General features: G+C 34.9%; 1 protein-coding gene across 1 annotated transcript in view; it reads right to left on the bottom strand.

Annotated features, from left to right (window-relative positions):
* The window catches only part of eprs1 (glutamyl-prolyl-tRNA synthetase 1), a 34235-nt gene that overhangs the window by 10481 nt on the left and 7708 nt on the right, over positions 1 to 16046 (bottom strand). The window contains exons 10-20 of the mRNA XM_067367559.1: positions 15543 to 15776; positions 15352 to 15436; positions 14132 to 14191; positions 8822 to 8932; positions 8541 to 8677; positions 5781 to 5988; positions 4444 to 4556; positions 3402 to 3519; positions 2904 to 3293; positions 2554 to 2766; positions 1 to 23 (exon numbers count right to left, since the gene is read on the bottom strand). The exon at positions 1 to 23 is cut by the window's left edge and continues 220 nt beyond it. Of these exons, the coding sequence (XP_067223660.1) occupies positions 1 to 23; positions 2554 to 2766; positions 2904 to 3293; positions 3402 to 3519; positions 4444 to 4556; positions 5781 to 5988; positions 8541 to 8677; positions 8822 to 8932; positions 14132 to 14191; positions 15352 to 15436; positions 15543 to 15776 (1692 nt within the window). The remainder of the gene's footprint in view (positions 24 to 2553; positions 2767 to 2903; positions 3294 to 3401; positions 3520 to 4443; positions 4557 to 5780; positions 5989 to 8540; positions 8678 to 8821; positions 8933 to 14131; positions 14192 to 15351; positions 15437 to 15542; positions 15777 to 16046) is intronic.

The following is a 16046-nucleotide window of genomic DNA, read 5'->3' as shown; positions in this document are numbered from 1 at the left end:
TTGACTGCTGCATCAACCTGGTCCTGAGGAGGAAAAAAAAACAAAACACGGTGCTTTACCAACAAGTAAATTACAAATTAAACACCGTTTACTGAAGAAGAAGAAAAAAAAAAAAAATATTATATATATATATATATATATATATATATATATATATATATATATATATATATATATATATATATATATATATATATATATATATATATATATATATATATATATATATATATATTAAATAAACATAAAGCTATTATATTTATGTTATAAACGTATATATAAACAAATTATATGACTTAATTATATATAATTATTATATATAATATAAAGCTATTATTTGCAATTAGAGTTGCACAATTCCAGGAATTTTCAAAGCTGGAAACTTTCCATGGGAAATAACAGGAATATATGGGAATTAATGGGAATATATGGGAATTAGCAAAATTGCAGGTTTGCCTATAACAGGGTACTTAAATGTAGTTGAAAAAACATCTTGCAACATAATTTTGGAAAAACAACCATATTTAATGCAATTTTAGTTTAATTTTTACACTTCACATTCCTCACACAGCACACTACTTACTGCAGGCTATTGAGGCCACACACCCTGCATGCACTGTGCATCCCCCCCAGTCCATAACATGCACATTTGATCAAAAATACAGAGAGAAAAAAAAAAAATAATAATAATAATAATATTGTGAAACAACTACAATTTTAAATAATGGTATAATAATTGATATAGCATCATTTCTCCAGTCTTCAGTGTCACATGATCCTTCAGAAATCATTCTAACATGCTAACACAACTGTTTCCAACAATAATAACAAATAAGTATCAAATCAGTAAAATCAGACTGATTTCTGAAGGATCATGTGACACTGAAATAACACATAATTGCTGCAGTAAAAATATATTTAATTTACATTACTAAATAAGAATTAACTGAATGCGAAAAATAAACATCTTATTTCATGTTATGACCAAACAAAATGTTTATATTTGTTTTTATATGATACATTTTATATAAATATTATAAATCTGTATAAAATTTCTCAATTTCCAATGAATTCCCATAAATTCCTGTTAAGTTTCCAAATTGGAATATTTCCAAAATTCCCCAGGTTAAGTTCCCGTCGAAAGTTTTTGGAAACTTTCCATTCCTTTGCAACCCTATTTGCAATATATATTTAATGACATTTCTGCAACAGATATTGAGTGCTATAAAACAAAAATAGTTTAAGAGAACAAAAATGGTATAAAATATATATTATATAATTTATATTATATTATATTATATTATATTATATTATATTAATTATATTATATTATATTAATTATATTATATTATATTAATTATAATATAATATAATTAATATAATTAATATAATATAATATAATATAATTAATATAATATAATATATTATATTAATTACATTACATTACATTACATTATATTATATTATATTATATTATATATTATATTTTATATTACATTACATTACATTACATTACATTACATTACATTACATTACATTACATTACACAGTACAGTCCAAAAGTTTGGAACCAGTAAGATTTTTAATGTTTTTAAAAGAAGTTTCGTCTGCTCACCAAGGCTACATTTATTTAATTAAAAATACAGTAAAAACAGTAATATTGTGAAATATTATTACAATTTAAAATAGCTGTTTTCTATTTGAATATATTTCACAAAGTAATTTATTCCTGTGATGCAAAGCTGAATTTTCAGCATCGTTACTCCAGTCTTCAGTGTCACATGATCCTTCAGAAATCATTCTAATATGCTGATTTGCTGCTCAAGAAACATTTAATGTGTACAATTCTACAAAATATGTGTGTACAATATTTTTTTCAGGATTATTTGATGAATAGAAAGTTCAAAAGAACAGTGTTTATCTGAAATCTAATCTTTTGTAACATTATAAATGTCTTTACTGCCACTTTTGATTGATTTAATGCATCCTTGCTGAATAAAAGTATTAATTTCTTTAATTTCTTTTCAAAAAAATAAAAATAAAATTTCTTACTGACCCCAAACTTTTGAACGGTAGTGTATAATGCTACAGAAGCTTTGTATTTCAGATAAATGCTGTTCTTTTGAACTTTCTATTCATCAAGGAATCCGGAAAAAAAAAAGTACACAACTGTTTTCAACATTGAAAATAATCATAAATGTTTCTTGAGCAGCAAATCAGCATATTAGAATGATTTCTGAAGGATTATGTGACACTGAAGACTGGAGTAACGATGCTGAAAATTCAGCTTTGATCACAGGAATAAATTACTTTGTCAAATATATTTAAATAGTACACAGTTATTTTAAATTGTAATAATATTTCACAATATTACTGTTTTTTACTGTATTTTTAATAAAATAAATGTAGCCTTGGTGAGCAGACGAAACTTCTTTTAAAAACATTAAAAATCTTAGTGGTTCCAAACTTTTGGACTGTACTGTATATATATATTATACACAAACACACATTCATATATAGAAAATCTAAGTAAAGATGTAACTATAGTCTCACTTTTGGTGCTTTCTCTGCTTTCAGCTTTCTGACCAACTCCCCCTGTTCAGACACAAGACCATATATGGCAGCAGGGGAGGAGTCAGATGTAGGGGCGGGCTGTGGGGGAGATGCTGTGGGAGGAGCCATGCCTGGTTTGTAGTCCTGACCAGTGAGCTGTTTGAACTCAGCTTTGAAAGCCAAGAGCTGTTTTACTGCAGCATCTACTTGCTCCTGTAAAATGAAGATATGGTCAACAATGAAACTCTCAAAACAACCAAAAGCACCCTAAATGAAGCAGACTCTTAAAAAGTGACTGGATAGTAGGAGGCAGGCCAGAAATGCTGTATGCAACAGCAACTGAAACAGACCTTGGGTGCTTTTTCAGCCTTCAGTTTTCTGACCACCTCGCCTTGTTCAGCAACACGAGTGAACGGACAACCGGTGAAGGCGGGGCTTGGACTTCCTGCTGCAGGAGTGGGGGCAGAGCTCTTCTGTGCTGGGGTGGAAGTAGGTGGAGCCATGCCAGGTTTGTACTCCTGTCCGGTCAGTTGTTTAAACTCTGACTTCAAAGCCAAGAGCTGCTTTACAGCAGCATCCACTTGCTCTTTAGGCGCCTTGTCTGTCTTGAGCTGCCGGACCAGGTCTCCCTGAGCCACAATGCTGGAGAATAGGGAGGAAACATCTCCTGATGCTGATGGCACAGGGCTGGAGACAGGAGCTGGCTTTGCTTTGCTCGGAGGAGCAGACTCAGCCTTCACCTGAAGGAAGAACAATATGACAAGAGTGATCATTTTCTTCAATGTTTGAAAACAGACTTGGAGAACTTGGTTTGGAGAACAAATGAATGGATCCAATTCGGGGCTCACAGGTTTAGCAGCTGTCTGGCTCTTGCTCTTGTCCTTGGAGCCAGCAGTGGGCATCTCTTTTGTGTGTCCGTCTGGGATATAGAGCAGGACACAGGGACTCTCCTTGCAGCTGTGCGGGCTAAATTAATAATCAAACAAAGTACAGAATTAAAAACAGAGCATAAAAACTGAAAAATAAAAAATAAAAATTTAAAGTCCCCCTGTGGTGAAAATCAAGTTTTTAATTTTGTTTATATGTCTGTGTGGTGTTTTTAAATGGCAAGTCAACACCATTGCTGAGTATTTTCTCTTTAAAACGGCAGTGATTTAAAGACAGTTTCAAAAATGTGTTTTTGACATCACAAACTACCTTGTAACCAATCACATCAATGTACTTTAGAATATCATTAACTATGGCCACTCTGAAGCAGTTGAGTCTCAAATGAAGCCAGGTTATCCCAGTATATTTTTATATTGATATAAAAAAAAAATCAGGTAGATTTAGCAATATAGCGGGTGATTATGTATATGATGTATACTACGATGTTATGATGAACTATGCCTTTCTCCACTGTTGTTTAAAGCATTTGTAAGGATGGCAATTTTTATAAGGCAGCTATCTGAGTCTCTGAGATAGAGAACAAGAACATGGTTTGTAACTTTAGCAACACATTATAAGCTGTTTGATAACGTTGTCAAGCAAAAGGCTAATCATATTAATTATTGTTATGTGTCCGACGTTATAAAAAGCAATATTGTGCAGCGTTTACCTCAGTAAGTTGACCGAGTGGATCTCTGAGCTCATGTGAATGAGTGGAGGTGGGGCTAATTAGCATATTCATAGATCCGCGTATACTAAATCAAGCAAGGATGTAGATTTATGTTCAAGCTATTTTAAGGCATGAATTTTTTTTTTTTTTTTCACAGGAAAAAAAACAAACATTTAAATATGTAATTTTAGTGATCAAAAATGAGTTTTAAGGGATACAATTATTGACCACAGGTGGACTTTAAATATTACAACAGATTTATAACAATGTGTTAAACAGATTAGAGGTGACACCTGATTGGCTCATAAGGCTGATCACAGATATAGAAACCCCGTCTCTGCAGCTGTATGATGTCACCTTTCTTCAAGTCCTTCAAGCAAGGGTCTCCAACCATCTTCTCCTCTATCTGGAAACAAAATTACTGTTAATACACTTCAGCATTTAAACTATATTAACTACTGTAAACACAAACTGATCAAAAGTGACAGTACAACCTACAAAAATTGTATTTCATATAAATGCTGTTCTTTTGAACTCTATTCAAAGAATCTTGAAAAACAAAACTATAAAAAGCAGCAATTTTTTTTTTTTTTTGGCACTCAACATTGATAAATGTTTCTTGAACAGCAAATCAGCATATTGGAATGATTTCTAAAGGATCATGTGATACTGAAGACTGAAGTAATGCTGCTGAATATTTAGCTTGGATCACAGGAATAAACAGCTCTTCTCTATTTTAATGTATTAAAAAAATGCTACTTTAAATTGTAATAATATGACATAACATTTGACAAATATACAGTTAGACTGAAATACATGCCTTTTTGCAATGTGATGAAGAGTTAAGTCAGAATTTATGATTTATGTCTGTTTTATTTCCACAAATGAAAGTAGCTAAGAACAGAACTCTAAAAATAAAAAAAAAATAAAAATGTGATCTTCATTTTATTTATTTTTTTTGCTGTTCACACTAGGGTTGGGCGATGTCCCCTAAATTGGCAGTTGACGATGTTTACAGTAAAACATTGTGATGGACGATGATATCGTCGGGGGTGGGGGGGGTGTATTTTAATTTTTCGTTATTAAATAATTATTATTCATTATTTTACTTTATTACTTCATTTATCCCTTTGACGCGTACGATCACACCGGTGTGATTAGAACGTTCAGTGCAGTGCATCACGTGATCAATTGCCAAATTCAAATGTGCGCGTCCATCTCTAAACCAGAGATGGATGCGCGCAGCACTTTTCATATATCACAAATATGCAGTGTTTTCAACCACATAATGTTTATTTTAGGTTTCGGATGTTTAAATGCATATAAGATGTTGTGAATCCAACAGAACCTGCGGCACGAACTAACATGGCGACGCCCATAACGTGTATAGCTCAACTAACGCAATCATTATAAAGTTGTTTAAACAGCAAAACACATCACTTTCACATATTTGACAATCGGAGTATCAGATATGTTGTCTCTCCATCGTGATGTCGGTCAGCCATCACGATGGACGATGATATCGTCCATTGGCACAACCCTAGTTCACACTACCAAAAAACTGCTCAACTGTTGCGCAAATGACAACATAGAAACACAGACAATACCCCAGCAGACTTGAGTACCACACCTTGCTGTTCTTGTTGATGTAATCCTTGAAATCATCATCCTTGCCCAAGACTGGTTTGGTTATGAGGTGCTGGTAGTTGACGCACACAGCGGGCAGGAGGGGGGCACGGCTGGATTCAGCAAGCCAGGTGATCTTGGTGGTCTTTTTATAATCAGTGTTCTCCAGGTTCAGACGACCATCTAGAGACGAGATCGCTCCACTGCTGTCCCTGCAGGCACCAAGACAGAAGACATCAGCAGCACATCTACATGTAGGGCTGAGCAAGAATATTATAGACCTGTGTAACATTGCTTACATACCTGTAGTTCTACATTACATTGAAATACTAAACCATAATAATAAGCCTTTAAAAAATATAAATTAAGCTCTCAAGTGCACGCAAAAATCTTGAGTAGTGATTGTGACTGTTTCAACAACAACTACAAAAATGAAAATTATCCAATGATTTACTCACCCTCAAACCATCCTAGGTAAATATGACTATCTTCTTTCAGACGAACACAATTGGAATTATATTAAAAAATATCCTGGTTCTTCCCAGCTTTATACTGGTATTGAATGGGGGGCCTGTTTTGAAGCACAAAAAATGCATCGATACATCATAATCCATACGGCTCCGGTGGGTTAAAAAAGGCCTTCTGAAGTGAAGCGATGGGTTTTTGTAAAAAAAATATCTATATTTACAACTTTATAAATTCAAATAGTTTCCGCCAGAGGACCGTATGCATACTGCATAAGTCGACTTGCACCAAATGAGTAACTCATGACGGCTCAAGCTCCTCTTCTCTTAGATCAAAATCCTCTGACATTGCTCTTTAAAAACTTCTAATTCATGATCAGTGTTTTGTTTTGCTCTATTCTCTGAGCTTCTGATAAAGTTTTAAATATGGATATTTTTCTTACAAAAACACATCGTTTTGCTTCAAAAGGCCTTTACTAACCCCCTGGATCCATGTGGATTACTTTTATAACTTAGGGATGCATTTTTTGAGGCCTCAAAGCATAAATCACAGCCCCCGTTCACTACCATTATAAAGCTTGGAAGAGCCAGGATATTTTTAAACCTCCAATTGTGTTCGTCTGAAAGAAGATGAGGGTGAGTAAATCATGGGATAATTTTCATTTTTGGGTGAACTGTCCCTTTAATAAACTAGTGTTTTCTGGTTTAGTGTCAGCTGCAAAAATGAATCTCAATATAATGGACACGCCTATAGAGAGACATGCAGGTTAAGTTAAACACATCAAGGCACTAATTTAGCTTCCACTCCACACACTTGGATCTGCGCCTAATAATAGAGCACATTTATCTAGGTTAACAGAGTGAGCGGCCATGTAAAGTGGCTAATGTTAGGCTACTACTTTCATCATTTGAAATGATAAGTCATGCCTGAGGTCGATGAATAGGCAAACATTTAGAATTCCTGTCTTATATAATTACTACATGGACCACTTGTGTTATTGATCTGTCCGTCATGCACTGAAGTTTTTCTTTATGTGACTAATATTTGATGAGAAAAGGCTTAGCTGACTAAATTTTAATTAGTCAAAGGTGCCCTAGAACCAGTTTTTACAAGATGTAATATAAGTCTAAGGTGTCTCTTGAATGTGTCTGTGAAGTTTCAGCTCAAAATACCCCATAGATTTTTTTAAATTAATTTTTTAACTGCCTATTTTGGGGCATCATTAACTATGCACCGATTCAGGCTGCGGCCCCTTTAAATCACGCGCTCCCTGCCCCCGCCCGAGCTCTCGACTCTATATACAGTGCATAAACAAAGTTCACACAGCTAATATAACCCTCAAATGGATCTTTACAAGATGTTCGTCATGCATACTGCATGCATGCATCGGATCATGTGAGTATAGTATTTATTTGGATGTTTACATTTGATTCTGAATGAGTTTGAGGCTGTGCTCTGTGGCTAAAGCTAACATTACACACTGTTGGAGAGATTTATAAAGAATGAAGATGCGTTTATGAATTATATAGACTGCAAGTGTTTAAAAATGAAAATAACGACGACTCGTCTCCGTGAATACAGTAATAAACGATGGTAACTTTAACCACATTTAACAGTACATTAGCAACATGCTAACATAACATTTAGAAAGACAATTTACAAATATCACTGACATGATCCATGATTACATGATATTTTTAGTTATTATTGCTCCATCTGCCATTTTTCTCTATTGTTCTTGCTTGCTTACCTAGTCTGATGATTCAGCTGTGCACAGATCCAGACGTTAATACTGGCTGCTCTTGTCTAATGCCTTGAACATGAGCTGGTGCAAATATTGGGGTCATACATATTAATGATCCCGACTGTTATGTAACAGTTGGTGTTATGTTGAGATTCGGCTGTTTTTTTGGAGGTCTAGATTTAGATTTATATAAGGAGGAGGAAACAATGGTGTTTAAAACTCACTGTATGTCTTTTCCATGTACTGAACTCTTGTTATTCAACTATGCCAAGGTAAATTCAATTTTTGATTCTAGGGCACCTTTAAGGGGCAGCCCTAGAAATATTTTATTCAGCCATGACATAAAATTGATCAAAAAATTACTGTAAAGACATTTATAATGTTAAAAAAAAATCTGTTTCAAATGAATGCTTTTGAACATTCTATTTATCAAAGAATTCTGCAAAAAAATAATAAATTAGAATAATAAATTACATTTTAAAATGTATTAAAATTGAAAAAAGATTTTAAATTGTAACAGAGTTGCAAAGGGGTCTTGTATTTTTAAAGTTTTACCTGTGGATTTTTGTGATGATGATGTTTCCCCAGTTGATGAAGGTCACGGTCTCGCCCTCTGTGAACGTTTCTGCGTCAGCACCCTCGATAAAGACCTTTGGCCCGTACCACACTTGCTTCATTCCCACATCTGCATTCTGCAAATCCCCACAAAATAGGATGCAACTCAAATCACAAGGCCTAATTTATACCGTCTTTCTTTATACAGTATATTGCCTACCTATATATGAATTGAACTACTGCCAAGTTCTTTAGAGGTGCGTGCATGCAGATTTTATTACCTTGGGATGCTTGGCAACCTCTTTCATTTCCTCCTTGGCTTCAGAAATAAAGACTGGCACAACCTGCGAGCTTAGTAGGGCAGTGTATCTTGGGGCAATTGGGTCAATGACCTATACAGGGAGGGCGAGAGAGAGGGGAACAAATGATTCTTTAGATAAGAGTCCAAGTAAAACCACCAACGCTTCTTTGCTCTCACATTGCTCTGAATGGTGGACAGATCAACTGATGAAACAGGATGAACAAGGACAGGTAGAGAAGAGTGATATGAAGAGCAGGGGAAGCCAAACATAATTACTGCCCAAAACTGCTTGGAGCCTTTATTTTGGTAGGTTTACAACATAGACAGTAAGTATTAATGTTATCTGAAGGGGAAATGAGGGAGCTGACAAATGTTATCAGGTTATCAAGAGCAAAAGTTTTGAAATGTGTCACTGGGGAGTGCTAAAGCTGAATAAGTTTGACTGAACACCATGAATTGCTCAAATGTATTTTCACTTTAAAATATAGAATCTGCCAGAAGCTGTATGAGGGGTGGAAATGAGCGATAAACACAGATAGAAGCTGCAAATGAGAGGAAGTCGGAAGGAAAAAAGTGCAAGATTGCAGACCAGGGTTGTCCAAATACCAATCATTTCAGCAGGCGATACAATACCACTGAAATTTTACAGTTCTTAAGCGCATCAAAAACGAACATACTGTTAAATAGTGGTTGACCGATATATCGGCAAGATAGATATATTGGCAGATATTTGTTTTTTTCCTCCCGTGTAATGACTGAAGTAGTCAGAAAAAAAAGAAGATTCTCATATTCATGTTAACATCATAACAGACAGCAGGTCTTTCAGGTTGTAAGGTCAAACTTTTATGTTAAAAGCAGCCAGGAAATTGCAAAATGTTTGTGTTTCACAGAAATTAAGAAAATCATATGGTTTGGAACGACTAAATGATGAGGGATTTTTCATATTTTGAGTGAAGAATCCATCTGCCAGATGAACAATTTGGATTTTTGTGAAAGCCGTAGATCAGGAAATAGAAAGTTATAGGGAAAGAAAGAGCAGACAACACAGGGGCAGGGGAAACACGAGGAAGAGGAACAAGAGGAAGGAGGAAGAGGAGTACCTTTTTACAGCTAACTGGCAGCTTGTAAACAGAAGAGTGAGATGCAATTTAATGTAGAACTGGGGACACAGAGCTCAGAGACAGACAGAACGGGAAGTGTTTCAATGTGATATGAAATCACAAGCATTACCGCTCCTGTGCCAACCTAAATCAGGGCACTCTGACCAGAAGTTGACCCACTAGAGGCAATGGCTAAAATTTCTCTGAACAAATTAAGATGTTTTATAATTCCTTGCTACAAAAACAACATTCCTGCTCTTACACAAATTAGTACCAAGAGTTGATGATGTGAAAGGGTTAGTTTACCCCAAAATGAAAACTCTGTCATCATTTTCTGACCCTCATGTCATTCCAAACCTGTATGACTTTTGTTCATCTTTGAAATAATGAAACCTGATTTCTTTAACTCCACTGAAAGCTCCTCCAAACTTTAAAAGTTTCATAAAGACATTTTCAAAGAGGTCCATTTGAATAGAGCGGTTTAATCTGACAAGTTCACTTTATAAGATGTAAAGATCCAAATTAGGCTCTACATTGCACATAGTGCTTTTTTTTAGACCACTGCCCAATGTAAGGTCTGTGTTAGCTGCCCTAAACTAACAGTATTGGTGATTACCAAAATCATTATTTTATGTTTCTGTAATGGTTAATCCACACGAGTATGTGTAAGCTCTTCAGTCACAGTAGTGTTTCTAATGCTAAAATATAATTATTGTTCGGATTTAATGGATTGAAAGATAGATCGCAACAAAAGTTTCATCAGAAGCAAGACAACTAGAAACTATCTGAGACTGTGGAAAAGTACATAAAAACAATGCCAGCAAGAACACAAGCTCTTATCAAGACCAAAATAGACCATACAAAATAAAAAATAAAACATCTACGTTTTTTGGTTATTATGTGTGAATAAAGACTATTTGGTCATTTCAGTTTGTTATTTGCTTAATAAATGACAGTAAAATTTTTAGTTTTAAACGTGTTTGACAGATTCCTAGAATATTTGTTTTCTCTCTTTATTATGAAAAGCGCTAATAAATGTGTTAAGCACTGTATGTAGAGCACATCATATATGATCAACGAAAGCTCATCCGTACTTGCAACAACATATGAGGTTTGCATGTGTCAAGCATGCATGTTTGAGCTTCTGTACATCATTTTTGTATGTGCTGTGATCATTGTTTATATGTAATTATAAACTGTTTGATTTATATGGATTATTTTTAACAACGTCTTTATGAAATCTTTTAAAAAGACAAAGGATTTTGTTGGAATGGACTTTCAATGGAGTAAATAAATCACTCGGGTATCATTAAAAATATCTTAAAGGTTTAGTTCACTTCAGAATTAAAAATTCCTGATAATTTACTAACCCCTGTGTCATCTAAGATGTTCATGCCTTTCTTTCTTCAGTCAAAGAAATTAAGGTTTTTGAGGAAAACATTCCAGGATTTTTCTCCATATAGTGGACTTCACTGGGGTTCAACAGGTTGAAGGTCCGAATGTCAGTTTCAGTGCAGCTTCAAAGAGCTCTACATGATCCCAGACGAGGAATAAGAGTCTTATCTAGTGAAACGATCGGCCATTTTCTAAAAAATTTAAATGTATATTATTTTAACTACAAATGTCCATCCTGCAACTAGCTCTGCGATGCGCCACGCATTACACTGGAAACGTTGGAATGGTCACACATGATGTAGGCGGAAGTACCGAGCAAGTGTTAACAAAGCGGACGTGCAAAGACTAGTCAAACGCCCTTTACAAAAAAAGGTAAAACAACAATTTTCAAGTTGGAGGAGATAATGAGATTGGTACTTCCTCCTACGTCATGCGTGACCTTTCCAACATGATTATGTAATGCGTGGCGCATCGTAGAGCAATGCAAGATGAGCATTTGTGTTTAAAAAGTAAATACATTTTTATTTTTAAAGAAAATGAGAAAATGCAGGGCTCGACAATAAGGACTGCCCGATGGCCCGGGGCCAGTGTGAACGACGCTCGGGACAGCAGACGGAACGGTCACTTGCCCAATCAGGTCAGTGCTGTAGGGTGTGCGATATATATAGTCTATGATATTGTAATTGTTGATTTAACGATCTGATATTATCGATTATGTCCCTCACTTTACAAAAAACAAACAAAAAAATACCCACTGAGTGCACGCATACACTACGTGACGTAGTCTAGTAGGTTAGACTAGTGCGCATGCATATTTAGATGCACGCTTTCACTGCGTGATTTAGTCTATTAAAATGCATTTAGAATGCCCCCAGAATTCAAGATAAGGGGCAAAAATGCCCCTGTATATATTTAATATTTATATCATTTAATATAGTTAACCAATATTACACAAAGAGTGCAGTTTTTCTCCAAATATTAGCATGATTAAGTTACAAATGTGATATTGATTTTATTCAGAGTACAGTTTAATGAACAAGAACTTAATATCAAGTGACTTACATTCTACACACCAAATCGCTTGTTTCGCTGTATTTCGCCAACGAAAATAGTTCAAAAGTCCACAGAAATGTTTTGTGTCTCTGAGCAACACTTCCTGAATGAATCAGCCGTTTGAATGAATCGGTTGAATCTGATTCGCTCATTAACAGTGATTCACTGCCACCTGCTGGCGGGCTTAATTCCGCATTTAAAGTGTCTTTTTTTTTTTTATAATTTCAAGTAACAGTATTTAACGTTTTATATTTTCAACATTAAAAACATTTTATGCATCTGTAAGTGCTCTTGACTGAATAACTTTAATAAAAGTTTAATCTATAGTTATATATTTAGCTATACATTTAGATTACAATTTCTATACCTGAAAATCTAGTGTAAACCTACATGAAAAACTTGAAAAGCACAATTTATTTATTTATATGTTTGTTCTGTTGTATGTATTTGTGCTATTACCCGTAATTTGATTATTTGTTATTTTATTACTTACTGTTTATTTGTCTAACAATATTTCAAATATGAGTGAGTTAATCTAATAGCTTTTGGTGTCATAAACCTATTTATTGAGTTTAAATGGAGCAAAGACAACGAAAACAATAACTATGCTATTTTATAGGCCCATATTTTACTTGTATTAATTTTTTGTTGTGGGGCCAGTGAAAATTCTGGCGGGGCAAGTTAAAATTTGAACCACTGGCCAAACTGGGCCAGTAGAAAAAATCCTAGCGTTGAGCCCTGAAATGGCCGATGGTTTCTCTAGATAAGACCCTTATTCCTCGTCTAGGATCATGTAGAGCTCTTTAAAGTTGCACTGACATTTGGACCTTTAACCCATTGGTAACTGCTGAAGTCCACTATATGGAGACAAATCCTGGAATGTTTTCCTCAAAAACCTTCATTTCTTTTTGACTGAAGAAAGAAAGACAAACATCTTGAATGACATGGGGGTGAGAAAATAAGGAAATTTTAATTCTGAAGTGAACTAATCCTTAAATTAGTATTTCCAAGATGAACTTTGGAAGGACATGAGGGCTAGTAATCGATGACAGAACTTTCATTTTTGAGTGAACTAGCCCTTTAAATCAATAATTGACCCAAAAATGAAAACAAATGTAAATGATGACAATTTGCAATTTTGGGTGAAGTATTCCATTTAAGAAATGGGTGAAAAAAATGAATGGTAACAAACCAGGAAAAACTAAAGTTTGCAGCTAATGAGCAGTGTGTTAAAGAGCTCAGGTCATGCTTGATGCAGGAAATGAGGCCTAGATAACGTGTCAGACGCAGGATTACAAATGTGTGCAGCTTTTGAAAGATGGTGGCTATAACACATGAAAGCAACGTTAAAAGCAACATAGAACAAGTGGCTCCTATTTTAATTATACTCTCTATAAATACTCTCAATTACTCTGACTTTAATAAACAACAAGTAAATGCAAGTGCTTTTAAGTTAGTCACAGAGAATGAGAAAGAGTGGGAGGGAGGGTGACGTGCAAATGTAAAAGGCAGAGAGAAGCACAAATTTTGAATGGCATACTGAGGGACTAGAGAGATTAGAGGCTAAACTGTTGAAAATTAGTTTCAGATTAAATTTTTGCTTGACAGAATATTGCTGAAAGAATACAGAGATGTTAGCCAGCTATTCAGGGTATTTAAACCAGTGAATGAGTGGGATGACAAGGACCAGCTGGAGAACAGGTGCAGCCATGATGGACCCTGGACATGGTTTTAATATTTACCTTCTTGTTGAAAGCCCAGATCTTGTCCCACTCCATATTGACTACAGATCTCGAGCCTCCCTGTAACACAGTGGAATGGACAGAAAAGAAAAATGTGAATCAGATTGATAAAAAAAATTTAATCTGAAGTGTAAAGACTGCAGATGTGGAGGACAAAACTAACTATAATTTATATATTAAAAAAGAAAAGGTTTAATAGCTATAAAAGCTGATTAAAAAAAGCTTTATGGACCAATAGCTGTGTTTCCATCAAAAGTGCAAATTTGGAATATCACATAAAACATTTGCTAAAATAAAGAAGTGTTTCCATTCAGTGAGTCGAAGTGAACATCGTCACTTCCTGATAAACTAGCGCTAAATACCACTAAGAAAAATGGAAGTAGCTGCAATAGAAGCCACTGTATATAATAATTTCGTATATATGTACGTGTATGTAAATTACTAAACTCAAACGCTGTAATGTTACCTTGCTCTCAGATGCCTAGCGTTTGGCGCTTCTGGGAGGGAATTATACCAAACCACTTTAACAGGCATTACAGAATGACCAAAACAGCATTTCAGATGCTGTGCAACGAGATCAGTAAGCTGGTTGGTCCAGTTACGCCGTCCCATCGCAAAGACATCTTTTTTTATGCAAATTCAGGAATTTAGTGTTTCCATCGTAGTTTATGCACGTTTTCCTATCGCATTAATAGTCTCAGTTAAGCTCCTAAATTTATGCCCATTTTCAGAACTTATGCGCATCTTGGCGTTTCTATCCAGCATTTTTTGTATGCGATTTCCTAAAATGCGCATAAAAATAAGTCAATGGAAACATAGCGACTGATGTCTTCTATAAATCGGCTGTCAAACGATTAATCGCATACAAAATAAAAGTTTGAGTTTGCCTAATATATGTGGGTGTACTATGTGTAATTATTATGTATATATAAATACAAACACATCCATGCATATATTTGAGAAATATTTACAAGTATATGCATTTATTTATATTTTTATATAATTTATATTATTTATAAATACATTTTTTGTACATAACATATTTCTCTTAAATATATACATTAATTTGTGTAATTATATATATATATATATATATATATATATATATGCATATTATTTACACACATTACTCAGACATATATTATGCAAACTCAAACTTTTATTTTGTATGTGATTAATCGCGATTAATCGTTCGACAGCCCTACAAGAAATACACATACCTGAGCTGCAATGAACTGTTTGAGTCCTTCCACAGTCATTCCTCTACGTAGTACACCTCTGACTGTGGGAAAACGCGGGTCATCCCTGCAGGAAGGAAAGATGGGGAAAGCAAGAAAAACCTTTTTACCATGCAATCCAAAAGAGTTCTTTTCTATAAAGCGAATACAGTGAGGGATCTCACGATACTCACCAGCCATCCACATAGCCCTGGTCGACAAACCAGGTGAGCTTCCTCTTGGAGAGCACAGTGTTGTTAAGATTGAGTCGGGCGTACTCCCAGATGTACGGTTTACGCAGACCAATTGCATTTATTACCCAGTAGTACTGCTCGTCTCTGTCATGGTACTCAGTGGTACGTAAGGCATGAGTCACCCCCTCAACACTGTCCACAATGGGGCATGCAAAATCGTATGTGGGGTACACTCTGGATGGACGGAGTGAAAAAGAAAGTATAAGAAGAACATCAATGAGGGCCATCATTTGGCCATCAATTCAGTAGCATGTATAACACAGTGACAAATTTGTTAATGAAAACGATGATGGAAAATGTTTGATGACAACCTTTTTTCCCTGTGACTAGGACACAGATGACACCAACATGCCTAAACACTTACTGTGAGTATATCAACAATCAGTATTGAAGAAAATGTCCTTATCCTTTAAATGTCCTAATTAAAGTAAGGCCTAATTAGGG

This window comes from Chanodichthys erythropterus, chromosome 18 (genome assembly GCF_024489055.1).
Source record: "Chanodichthys erythropterus isolate Z2021 chromosome 18, ASM2448905v1, whole genome shotgun sequence".
NCBI classification, from domain to species: domain Eukaryota; kingdom Metazoa; phylum Chordata; class Actinopteri; order Cypriniformes; family Xenocyprididae; genus Chanodichthys; species Chanodichthys erythropterus.
Note: the sequence above shows the minus strand (reverse complement) of the source record. Positions and strands in the feature narration are given on the sequence as shown.